At 42.6% G+C, this 12,667-nt stretch overlaps 1 protein-coding gene across 7 annotated transcripts in view; it reads right to left on the bottom strand.

The window, feature by feature from the left end:
• Nucleotides 1–11,692, bottom strand: part of CTTNBP2 (cortactin binding protein 2) — a 150,147-nt gene extending 138,455 nt beyond the window's left edge. For 4 of the 7 annotated variants that reach the window (XM_040472155.1, XM_040472154.1, XM_040472156.1 and 1 more), the window contains exon 1: nt 11,501–11,692. In XM_040472155.1, the coding sequence (XP_040328089.1) occupies nt 11,501–11,581 (81 nt within the window). In that variant the 5' untranslated portion in view covers nt 11,582–11,692. Of the gene's footprint in view, nt 1–664; nt 792–11,500 lie in introns of those variants that run through there. The other 3 variants (XM_040472150.1, XM_040472152.1, XM_040472151.1) reach the window with 2 other exon arrangements.
• Between the last annotated feature and the right edge of the window lie 975 nt (nt 11,693–12,667).

Below are 12,667 nucleotides of genomic sequence, written 5' to 3'. Positions count from 1 at the left end.
AAGGAAATCTATTTTCCCAGCCTGCCTGCACACCTGGATTCAAAATCTCTTCAAACTGTGACACCAACTGAAAGTCTCTGGAGTTTCTATTAAAACAGGCCTGGTATATGTCCAGGAGAAGTTGCAGGGGTAGCAAAGAAAGCACGAGAATGTATTCCTAGAAGGGCCCCAATGTAAAGGCTCCTGGGAGGTTATTATAAATTCCGGGACATCCAATAATAACAGGTCATGTTTATAGAACACTCCGCAGCAGAGGTAACCAGCTGGCAGCCTACAGCCAAATCTGGCCTACAGATGTGTGTAACCTGGGCCACAAAGGGTTTTGTTTTTAACTCAGCCAGCACTAAACAAACAAACAAACAAACAAAAACCTGAGGATGTCACCAAAAAATCCAGATCTCTGGCTTCTCTTCAAAATTCAGATGATCAGTTAACCCTGGACCCACATTCCCACAGAGCAATAATCTGCAGCAGCCCCTTTAGAAGGAATATGCTCTTGGCTTTGCTACCCCACTCTCCCCACCAAACACCTATAGACACTCACAGGGCAGGCATATGTACTTTGAAGAGGCCTGGTCCACCACCCACATTTAGTCAACTGGGTCTGCGGTCAGATGAGTCTGGAACCTGCTGTATGAATACCAAACGCTTTGTTAAGCAATACCTTGTAGCTTTTTGCCATTCCAAAGGCAGGCTGGGGCTGGAGTACGTGAGCCTTCCACAGATTCAGCTACACCACAAGGTAACAGCACCACGGCCCAGGGGACACATCCTCACCCATCACCCTTTCAGCTCCACAGTATCTTCTCCATTCCTTCCCTGGTAACTGCATCCAATCTCACCTCTTAAAATCCCATTACTATACCACAGACGCCCAGTGCTTTTGTCTCCAACTCTGCCCCCTTTCCTCACAACAAGTTTCATGGGCAGGTCTTAGGGCAGCCGCCTTAGGATCAACTAGCATGCTCACAGCCCAGCCTGGGCAAATCCACAGCCTGAGCTCCTCTACACACAGTCCACTGCACCCTTCTGTGCAGGGGCTCATTTGATAAACCCACTCACCATCAGCGGGAGGGGAGCATATGTTCATCCCCAAATGCCTCAGAATACCCAACCTCAGAAGCCATTCTTCAGAACATTCCAGAACATTATTTCACATTTTCACAGAACCCAAAGGTTTCCAAAGTATTCTCAAAAAAACCAAATCTAATCTGTAAGATAGCATCTCTATTTTTCAGTTAAGAAAACCACAAGTCAGAGAAGTTAGACCATTCAACCAGGAAATGACAAAACTACAACTAAGTGCCTGTCTGCACACTTTACCAGCACAGTGACAACACTCTAAAGATGAAAAGTAGTGCCATTCTATCAATCAACTAATAGGAACCAGTTTAACACCCTCATTATCCTTGTGATGACACAGAAGTAAACATGGCAAGCCCATAAATGATTCCACGGGCTTTCGAACAGGCATAACCAGAACTGGCTACTTCTCAGTTTCAAAGAAACCTTCTAGAAGGAGATAATAATAGTATAAAGGTCAAAGAGACCAGAGCTAGCTGGTTGTCTAAAGAAAGATTTTAAAAGGGTCTTTCTCTTAAAATGGTTTCTTTTTGCACATATATTAGAGCAGTTATTTGGAAAGGCAGGGGCTCAGGATGGAAGAAGAGAAAAGAAGACTACAGTAAGCCTAAAGGATGTGTTATTTCTAGGACGCCCTTGCTTAGAAAGTTAGCTTAAGAGACATTCCCTGTCAACAGTAAAATCTAATATACTAGGGCTCAATTTCTGCTCCCACTACATGTGGCGTCACATAGGTCTTAAAACACAGTTGTTCTCAAAGGCAAGCGTGCCTAAGAATCACCTGGAGACCTTGTGAACAGACTGATACAGGTCTGCAGCAGGGCCTTGAATGTGCCTTTGTAACAAGTTCCCATTGCTGCCAGTCCATGGACCACACTTGGTGAGGCATTTCTGTATCTTACCTGATCTCTTCTCATCTATGGAATAGAAATCCTAACATCTACCCTATGACGTTCTTGTGAGCATGAAACAAGAACACATAAACAGAGTAAGTGCTAAATAAAAGTGGTAATTGTTACTATCCAGGCTGAGGGCACCCAGATATTTTATGTAGAGAGGAGTAGGCTGCTGGCAACAACCCCACTGCTTTGAAAATCTACCAGCCTAAACCAGCCTAAGTCCGATAAACTCAGTTTATTGACTATGATGAAAGACTTTTCCCACTGAGATGGAAGGGTAAGCTGCAATTCTTATGTGCTTTAGAGGGTAATGTTTTATTAATGCTTCTGCTGGTTGTTCTAAAGATTTTAATTAATTGTATATTTTATTGTCTTTGTTTCCCCGAAGCTTCACAAGCAAAGCACTCCACTTTAAATACTAATAAATTATGAAAGACATTGCCAAGATTCTGATTCATATTAGAGTCAGGAGAGCTTGCTCTGGTTCCATCATCATCAACATTACATGTGACCTGCAACCAACACTTCTGTTTTTTTAATATGTCACCATCAATTAAAAGGGAAATTCGTTAAGGTAAAAAATCACTGCTCTGAGGGTTCTCGCTAAACCATTGATTAGGTTACACAGAATGTTAAAAAAAAAAAAATCTGTTTCCCATCACAATGTATTAAGTGATGCACTATTTTAAATACATAGTTTGTCGGCCTGCCTGCTACTCTCTCCCCATACCTCTCACCCTTGGGTCCTCACTAAAGATGCTATTACTTCCTGGCCTTCAAGAATATTCTAATAATATTTTCAAATCGTCATTCTCCAGGGCTTAACATTTTCATCCATTATTCTGGTATAACAGCATAATAAAAAAAAAGTATATGAAATCATATTAGAAGTCCTTTATTTTACAAATAAATTCAAAGCACCTTAGTACTGTTAGAAATTTAAGAAGCCCCAAAGCAAAAATCCCAAGAACGAAGTCTGTTAAGTTTCACATGAAGTAGCATCTACCGGACTTGATGCATGTGTGGTACCATGGTAATTAGATATAGAAAAATTGTTTATGTTTTTTGGCTTAAGAACAAAATAATTATTCTGAATCTTTTATTTCTTAAGCCACTTTGAGCCATGACTGACATACAAAATGCTGTACGTATATAATATGTACAACTGGATAAGTCTGGAGATACAGGAACACCTCCAAGCTTCCCATTTTTTTGACAGATTTTATATTTTAAAAGACAAACTAACTTGATAACCTAATTTTCCAAAAAAAGATAGAAGACAGAGTAGACATAAATGCCACCACTTACATAAAAAATTAGAATATCAGGGAATCCATGAAAACATGACAGCCCCACGCTCCCACCAAAAAAAAAAAAAAAAAAAAAAAAAAAAAATCACAGCAGACATGTTCACACACTAAGCTTTTTTATTACTGTACTTGCTTTCCTAATTAAAGAAAAATCCAGATCTCATTTTTAAGTGATAGCAAGGCATTCAAAAGAAAGAAAGAAGAAAAAAAAAAAAAAAAAGCTAGATTTCAATTCTATAGGCCACCCTTCTCTGTCATGTTTGATGTTTGCCAGGAAAAGGACTCCAGGAAAAGTGCTTCTTAGCACCTAGTTTTAAAAATCTGGCATAGGCAGCTTCAACTAATCCAAAGTCTGGTCATCGAACAAAGAGAGGGCCTTCTTTGGGACATAAATACATAAGCTGGAAGAGAAGACAAAACCCCAAACTCTTACTGTTCAACACAGCAGTATTCAACAAGGTCTGGGGTGGGCGTGGGGAGGGCATTCTTCCAGATTTTCTTATACAGGCCGAGAGAGTGTGGGAGGGAGTAGACAAAATAGAACCTGGCTGAGTAAAGTCTTCTTCAATTGCCAGAACTGAACATAGGCCAATACCAGTTTCCCTCACTACCACTCCACACCCTCACCTCTAAAATACTGGGGTTTATGTAGGGAATTTCAACAGTCACAGCCAATTAGGGCCAGAAGATCCTTACCCATATCCTTTCAGAATTAATGGAGTCAGAACATTGATGGTTGCCAAAAAGCATTTAAAAGAGACTTTAGGCAACAGTGGCTTAATGTGCCCTTCAGATCTTTGCCCAAACTTACCAGTTACGGTGAATATGTAGTGACGAAACACAAAACCAGACATGTTCTCTGGCACTTCCCACAAACATCAAGAGCATCTCCTCCAGTTTCAAATCTAGTGGTCCACCTACCCTACATGTGGATCAATGAAATTACCACATGGGAAGGAGGTGAGATGCCTCAGAAAGCCAATGGGTTAGAAGGACTTAATTTCATCTGTCTGGATCTGTTTTCTCAGTGGTAAAATAAGAATGTTGTACTAAGTGATCCCTAGAGTCTCCCCCAGGTTCCAAATGTCCTGAGTTGACAGACCATCAGGGTAACTGGATTACTAGACTGAGGAAATTTTTAGGTCATTCCACGAAGACTTTAAGAAACAATTTGAGGTCAACTGATTTTTCCACTTTGCTCTGAAGTTACAATGTAATTGTAATTTCCTTCCCAGTCTAACACAGAATGCTAATTAATTAATAAGGTGCATTTAGAACTTTTTATGTAATAGCAAGATTTACGGGTTGGGGATGAGTAAGAGGCATAAATAAGGGGAAAACAATGAAATTCATATTGAAATTTCAAGGAGAAAATAAAAATCTGAAGACTAGATCAGTTACATGAAAAAAATCCAACTTTTTCCAGGTACACAGAACATTTACAATATTAAGTAAATGTGAATTCAGCTAATTATATGGATTTTCATGATGAGAAGTACATTTTCCTGCTCTAAAATTATTTCAAGTCTCTGACATTACATCTTGCTTTGAGATTATTTCTCCTGATTTCCCTCTATAGGGAGGAAAGAATGTTACTGATAAAGTTTGCATACCTTTAATTTTGTTTTTCCCAATCCTTTGTCTTCTAATTCATCAGAATCCTATCTTTCTTGAGGACCTAGCTCAAATCTCACTTCCATAGGTCTTTACAGACTCTACAGACTCCAGAAATCTCTCCTTCCCTACAGTCTTACAGTTTGCACTATAACTTCACCAGTCAAGTAATCACATCCTGCCTTGTGCATTTCCTCATATTAAACTTACTCATCTATCTTGATGCTCTATTTTCTCACCCCTACTAGAAATGTCAAAACAGCAAGAATATATTGCATCCTCACATGACGTTACCTAACGTGTATGCCCACCCACTTTTGGTAGAAAATGCCTATTTCACTCAGTATACAAACACAAAGCAGGTAAATCACATGTAAATAATAAGATACAATGTTATGGCCTACTCTAAGGCCAACTAAGTAACTGGTCAATCGTTTTCATTCATTGTTTCAAAAATCAATTAGAGTAATTTAAACTAGGGCAACTTGGCTGTGTGGCTTTAAAGCAACTTGGGGCCAGCTCTCCATGGCCTTGCACCTCAATTCAACCACACTGCCTGAGGTCTTTCCTGCAAGACAAACATCTGAGTATACTGGAAGGAGGTAAAACTGACAAGTAAACAGAATGACAGGAAGGAAACCTGGCAATGGATATAACCAATTTTAAGTAGAAGAAAACGAATGAAAAGCAGAAAAGTGGCTCGGTCAGGGGTGATAACCTCTAATAATTAAGCGCAGCCACCTCCCTTTCCCTCCTTTCAGATCTCTCAGTCTCCATTTCCTCTTTGGGGGGAAGGAAGGAAGGAAGGAAGGAAGGAACCAACCACATCTCAGATAAAACAAGTGTCTATTTCCATTCTAACTCAGCTTTTCAATGTTCCATCAGCCCTACATAGCACTTTCCCACATGCGAACTAGCATCCAGATCCAATAACTGTCCCTTAAGAAGCTGATAATGCATTGAAGAATATCATCTTGATTATCTGTAGGTGGCAAATGGCAGCATTCTGATTTTCAAATGAAGAGGCTGAGACACAGACTGCTAAATGACATTCTTACAGTTACAGAGCCCTTCTGTGGAAGAACACAGGCCTTTGGAATCATCTGTTTGCCTCTTCAATGAAATACAAAAATGTCAAAACCAAATCATGTATATTCTACATTGCATATTGCATCATATTGTACATAGCATTAATATGATTTATTTTTGTACAAGTTACTTACAAAAGATTAACAATTTTTTAAAAATTCTTTGACCTTAATGTCATTATCACCTTTCTTGTACTTGTTCTCCATTTTTTTTTTTCTTTACCTGACATCAAAAAAGACAAGCTTCCTTTTTCATGTTATAACAAATCTGGCAAAGGAGTGCCAATAGAGATTGAATACATTCAAATACATTCAAATAAAGTCCTATCTAGGGGAACCTGGGTGGTTTATTAGTCAATTAGCATCCCACTCTGGATTGCAGCTCGGATCATGATCTCAGGGTTCAGTTCATGAGATTGAACCTCGCCTTGGGCTCTGTGCTGACAGTGTGGAGACTGCTTGGGATTCTCTCACTCCCCCTCTCTCTCCCTCTCCTCTGCTCTCGCTCTCATTCTCTCTCTCTCTCAAAATAAACTTTAAAAAATAAATAGGGGCATTTGGGTGGCTCAGTCCATTAAACCTCCAACTTCGGCTCAGATCATGATCTCGAAGTCTGTCGGTCCCAGCCCACGTCAAGCTCTGTGCTGACAGCTCAGAGCCTGGAGCCTGCTTCACATTCTGTGTCCCCTCTCTCTCTGCTCCTCCCCCACTTGCATGCACGCACTCTCTCTCTCAAAAATAAACAAACATTTAAAAAAATGGGTTTTTTTAATAAACAAATAGGGGTGTCTGGGTGGCTCTGTCAGTTAAGCATCCTATTTTGTATCACGTCATGATCTTGCATGAGTTCGAGACCCACATCGGGCTCTGTGTTGACAGCTCAGATTCTGTGTCTCCCTTTCTCTCTCTTCCCCTCCCCCACTCCTCCCTCCCTCTCTCTCTCTCTCAAAAATAAACATTAAAAAAATAAATAAAGTCTTTTCTAAAGCAACATGCAGATGTGCTTAGGTGGCAAAGTATATGGGGGCAGAAATAAGAGAAACTATTCCATCTTTCACAGGCACATTTACAGTTGAATTCTAGTCCCAGATTTCTAGGCATTTGCAGACTATTCCAAAGCCTTGCCTAACTGTCTTCCTTCCCAATCTTCCCTTTATTCCCCTTTTCCTGTTTCCAAACTTCCTTCCATTTCTGCCTTGACCCCCCTCAATCATCAGCTCCCTCCAAAACCCCAGTGGGTGATTTGACCTTGACTCTATTATAGAAAGAATTCAGGATGGGAGGGAGGCAGTTACCATCTCAACCATTATTCTGAAGACAGAATCTAAAGGGAAAACTAGCAGTGTTGGATATTAAATTAAAAAATATATACATACCTGTGAAATATCTGAAATGTCACTGAGAAAAGCAGTTTGGAAAGAGACAATATACAAATAAAAATCAGAAAGAACAACAACAAAAAAAAAACCTCAGAGAATCAGGGTCATCTTTCAGAAACAAGAAAAGCTCTGTAACAGCTATAATGTTAATTACTACAAATCTCAGACCAGTTTCATGACATCCAGTAACACACAAAGTAAATTTCCTAATTAGCCAATCAAAATTAAGTATTATAACACAGCTTCCTGTTGAGTGTTCATTTTCTTTCTTCAGTAAAGATTAGTGAACACCTACCAAGTATGTGCCCGGCACCGTGCTTAACCTTTGCTTTCTTTTAGAAACAAAATCCATACAGCTTTTCTTGAAGGAGGCTGCTTGTCCTAGCCACAGCCTTGCTGTCCATAAGATCAACAGCAGATATTTGTAAATGGCTGAGTAAGTACTCAGTCTGTGAAACATTTTCTCACCTCATAAAGTTACATGAAACACAAGCGGATAGAACCAACTGGCAATCAGGCTGAGGCATGGATTCAATCACAGAGAAGACAAATGCTTCACTCTAAACAAAACTGCTCCTGCGAGAAATGTAACAACAACAATACCAACAACAATAAAGTCAAAAAACAGGCACAAACAGAAATACACATTTACAAAGAAAAAAAGTGAAAAGCAGCATGTTGAAAACATCAGTTATATTCTAATCGTGGGGGAATATTTTAATCTATTTCCTCAACTTCTAACCTATCTTTCTAAAGCACACTGTTGAGACTTAAGTTGAGCCCTGTAGGCTCGCGTTGGAAAGCCCCTCACATGTGCCCCAAGCCACCTTTCAAAGAATCCTAAGAACCAGCCACATGGCATACAGCTTCCTGCAGTCTCCACTTCCAAGTCCTCCTTCCATCTCAAGACCCAGCTCAAATGCCATCCTTCTGTGGAATGTTTCCAGGTCCTTCCACTAGGGATCATCTCCATGACTCTTCTTCCCCAGAATCCTAATATAAATTATTCGTGCCTTTCATGACACCATCATGTCTGATTTGATTCCTTGGTATTTATCAGTTTCCACCATGGGAATGTGTTACTTCAAGGCAGCAAAGATGTTACTCATGATGCCACCGTCTTGGTGAGTGGTCAGTAATGTGTTAAATCTGAATTATTCCCTACTTAAAAATTATGTGTGAAACTTTCAATTTCTATAGCTGCCATATAACTATAGATTTTTTCAAAAGAAAGGTTGGCAAAATTGGCTAAGAAAGTGCTTTCTTTGCGTTTACATTCAAAACTGTCACCTGGAAAACAAAAAATTCCATGATACTAGCTGGTTAATATGTTTAACATTACTATTTTGCATTTAATAAAACCACTGTCCAAGTTTTTTTCTTGTTACTATCACCATGACAACAAAAATTTATATCTACTTTTTGCATATTAGCTGCTCCAGAAAAGTCCAGAATGACAAGAATGTTGGTCAGTTTTCCAAACATAGCATTAAAAAGACCTCCATTTTCCTTTCACTCTTAAATTCTTTGGTGACAATAAAAAAGCAGGAAGATTTCTGTTTTCCATACTGCCTTACCTATTAGGAGTTATTTTCAGAGTAGAAATAGCAATATAGCCTATAAAAGTCATCACATTTGGCTAAAGCACTGAAAATAACCCAGGTCTCTTGCATGGTTCACAGCAAAGACTATTAATATGATCCTATTGAATAATGTAGCTGTTACCCAGCTTTACACTTGGGATGCTTTCAGGATTTAAACAGCTAAGAACAAGGATCACAAACTAAATTTAAAACACTCCACTGAAAATCACATTAAGCTGAAAACTATAAATTAAACTTGTCTCTAAGCAACAATCTAAATAGTCAAAACTTAGTGAAAACACTCACTTTCAAAAATAGCCTACTGCTTTGGAGTCTCCATTGGCTCATGACTGCCAAATGTACATATAAAAATGCATAATATGTAAACTAATTTGAAATGAAATAAATCTCTAAAATGAAAAAAAAAACGTTCCCCAAAATGAAAAAAAAAAAAAAATTTAAGTTCTCAGTTGCCATGAACCCTAAATGCATAAATATGCCTTTGGTTTTTAACCATTAGATAAGAAGCAGTTAAAATGACAATCATTCCTCAACCTAGCTTTAATTTAAAAATCAGTCTAAGTCAAGTGGCTGCTTTGGGAGGACCACAGCTCATTGAATTAAAAGTAAAATGCCCAGTTTACTATACAATAAGCCATCATCAGAATTTTACTACTAAGTCTTAAGTTATTTAAAAAAAAAAAAAACAACACTATTAGATTAAGCATCCTTATTGCATTTTCTAAAGGATTCTATAAAAATAACAAGTTTTACTTTCACAGATTTTTCATGGTTATTACCATTAAACACGGTGAAATTATAAAATCCCCACCTATCCACAATGAAAAATCAGACTCCTGAAAATTTTAAACAGCAGAAAGGGAACACTGACCTTAACACAAAAATCTGTTTGGTGTCCAAGATTCTGTTTGCAATCTAACCCAATAAAACTACAGAACAGCTACAGACCATAAATCAGATGTTTGTGTTTGGTTTAATCATCAGGTGAATAAATACTGAGGGTAACAGAAAGAAGCCTGTTCTAAGTCGATTAAACAAATTCAACCTTCCTGGGAAACAAACACACACACCCCTACCTCTTTCTTTTCCCTCCTACTCCTCTCCCCATAGCATCTCCTGGGGTAGAAGGTACCCAATCATTTCAACTTCCCAGAGAGGCTGGTGTTGTCTTAAGAGCTGGCTTCCTTATTGTATTTCACAAAGGGTAACTAATACACTGCATCACAAGAGAGCAGGTTTCGTTTGAAATCTTAAATTCACGTTTTCCAAGCAAATAATGAAAAACCAATTTTCCTAAAAGTTTCAAATTAAAACTTGCAAGTTTCACAAGTGGAAATCAGGAGCCCTCCTTCTCCTCCTCCGTTTTTCCTCCTCTCCCTCTGTTTCTCTTTTCCTCCCCAGGTTCAGCTCAAGTAGCTTCTTCCACCTCTCTCTCCCTCCAGAAAACCCCACGTCCAAACAGGGAAGAAGTTAAAGCAACCCAGATTTTTCACACCTGGCCCTGCCCTCTGCTGCTCATGCACCGACTCTGCTTAGGAAAGAACTGAGGGGCCTCCATGCTCTCCTCTCGCTCTATCCCACCCGAAATCTCCGGTTAGGGCAGCGGGATCGCGCCAAGGGTGGGAGGCGCTACCAAGGGCTGCCTTTCTTTGCAGCTCCCTGCAGCTCCTGCAGCTGCTTCTCAACGCCCAAAACGTTTCCACCCAGGAAACGTGGGTCCAGCCCTCCCCCAAGGTACGGGCTGGAAACCACCATTCAGTCTGTGCACGGGGATATTCTGGGGCGGAAAGTGGGGCCGGCGATGGATGGAAGCTCATTCGGCTTCCAGAGCCCAGCGAAGAACAATGTGTTGCCACTTAGGTGCTAAATCTCCACCTTGCACGGACATCTTCTTGGGAAGAACGAGGACACCTTCCCACCCCTCACCAAGTGGCGGGGCAGCAGGCAGCTAGAACCCAAAGCTCCGACGCGCAGCGGGGGGCAGCAGCGCCCACAGCCGGGCACCGAACCTCTCTCAAGGGGCCTCAGGCACAGGAACACACACACACAATGGGCATCCCCACACCTGCCTGGCGATGACCCGTCTCCCCCTAGCCGCCTTCCGGGGTCCGCTGAGAGATGCCAGGCAGCCCCGAGACACCAGCCCTCAATCACGCGCACAGCGGGAGGCGAACAATGGGGGTCAAGTTCGCTTACAAACACACCCCAGCCCCCGCCCCTGGCCAAACCCCGCCGCAGCCGAGGGAGTGGGCGTAGGGGTCGCTCAGGACGCACGCAGGGAGCCCCGAGAACCGAGCGGATTGGGACTGCTTCCCGCAGGGCAGGGAAAGGACAAGAAGGAATCCTGAGCCCAGGCAGCCGCCTCACCCGCCTCGACCCGGGCTCCGGCCGTGAAGCACCGTGGGGAGAGGGCACCCCGGGGAGCCGGGGCTTGCGGAGCGCCCCAGGGGGGCAAGCCCGGTGCAGCCGGAGCCCTGGCCCGCGTCTACACCCTCCCCGCGCCCACCCGGGGACCTCGGTTACCGCCGCCTCCGCCGTGGCCCCCGCCGCGTCCTCCGGGGCGCGGGAAAAATCGGGCTCGCAGCTCGCGCCGTCCGTCGCCATCTTCCTGCTCTAGCGGATCCGAATGCGAGCTCGGAGCGGCGGCTGCGGGTTCAGCCCTCTCCGCGCGGGCGGCGCTTAACCCGCTGCGGTCCGGGGACGCGGGCGCTCGCAGCCGGGCAGCCGCCGCCGGCGCGCTCCCTCCTCCCCTCGCCACCGCCCCCGCCGCCTTAACCCGCTGCGCGCCGGAGCACCGCCCGCCGCCGCCTGGTCCCCGCCCCGCGGCCCCGCGCCCGGCTGCCCGCAATCAGCTTGTGGAGGTACGGAAAATGGGCACGCGCGCCCAGCCCGGGGTAGGACCCGAAGCGCAGAAAGGGGACCCAAGGCGCAGAAGGGGCAACCAAAGCCCCCGACGAGGTGAAATCAAAAGCCCGGTAGGTGATTCTCCCGGCACGGTCCCCACCGAGCCGGCGGTGAACAGACCGGATAAATGCCAGGCCTCCCGATTCTGAATTCTCCATAAGGTCAAGAAAAGCCTTCACCTCGACCCCCTCTATGCCACCGCTAGGAATCACGGAAGGCACCCTTTTCTTCTTTCTTGGATTTGTTTGTTGTTGTTGTTGTTGTTTTGATTTTGGTTTTTTTGCAAGACTGCCACCAGGGCAGTTTTTACCCTCCTGGCGTACATATCTGGCTTTGTTTTATTCTATCACTGCCTTTCGTCGTTCTCCAAAAACCGTCAACTCCCAGATCAAAATGTGTCCTGCCACCTTTTATTCGCTTGCATCCAGCCCCTTGGCCTATTCCTTTCTAATACAATCTCTTTTTCAAGAAAGGTGTAGCAGGGCCTGTTTTTGTTGTTTTTGACCCCAACTCTGGGGTATTTCTGAAAGACTAATCAAGAAATGTTAAGTGCCATTCTTGTAAAAGGAAGCTACTTTTAAGAGAATCTAAGAGACCCCCATGAGATAGGACAACACACTCACACAGAGACACACAACACATGACTTTTTCCTAAAAATTGATTTTTATGGGAATTATACATCTCAGAAGATATATCATGAGATGAGTTAGGCCCAAACTCTTAATTTTCTCTTCCCACATCTGATTCAGTTCCTACCCTTTCCTGCCAATCCCCAGGATGTGAAA

This window comes from Herpailurus yagouaroundi, unplaced genomic scaffold (assembly GCF_014898765.1).
Source record: "Herpailurus yagouaroundi ecotype Mexico unplaced genomic scaffold, PumYag 100, whole genome shotgun sequence".
Classification (NCBI taxonomy): domain Eukaryota; kingdom Metazoa; phylum Chordata; class Mammalia; order Carnivora; family Felidae; genus Herpailurus; species Herpailurus yagouaroundi.
This window is presented reverse-complemented; position numbering and strand designations above follow the sequence as displayed.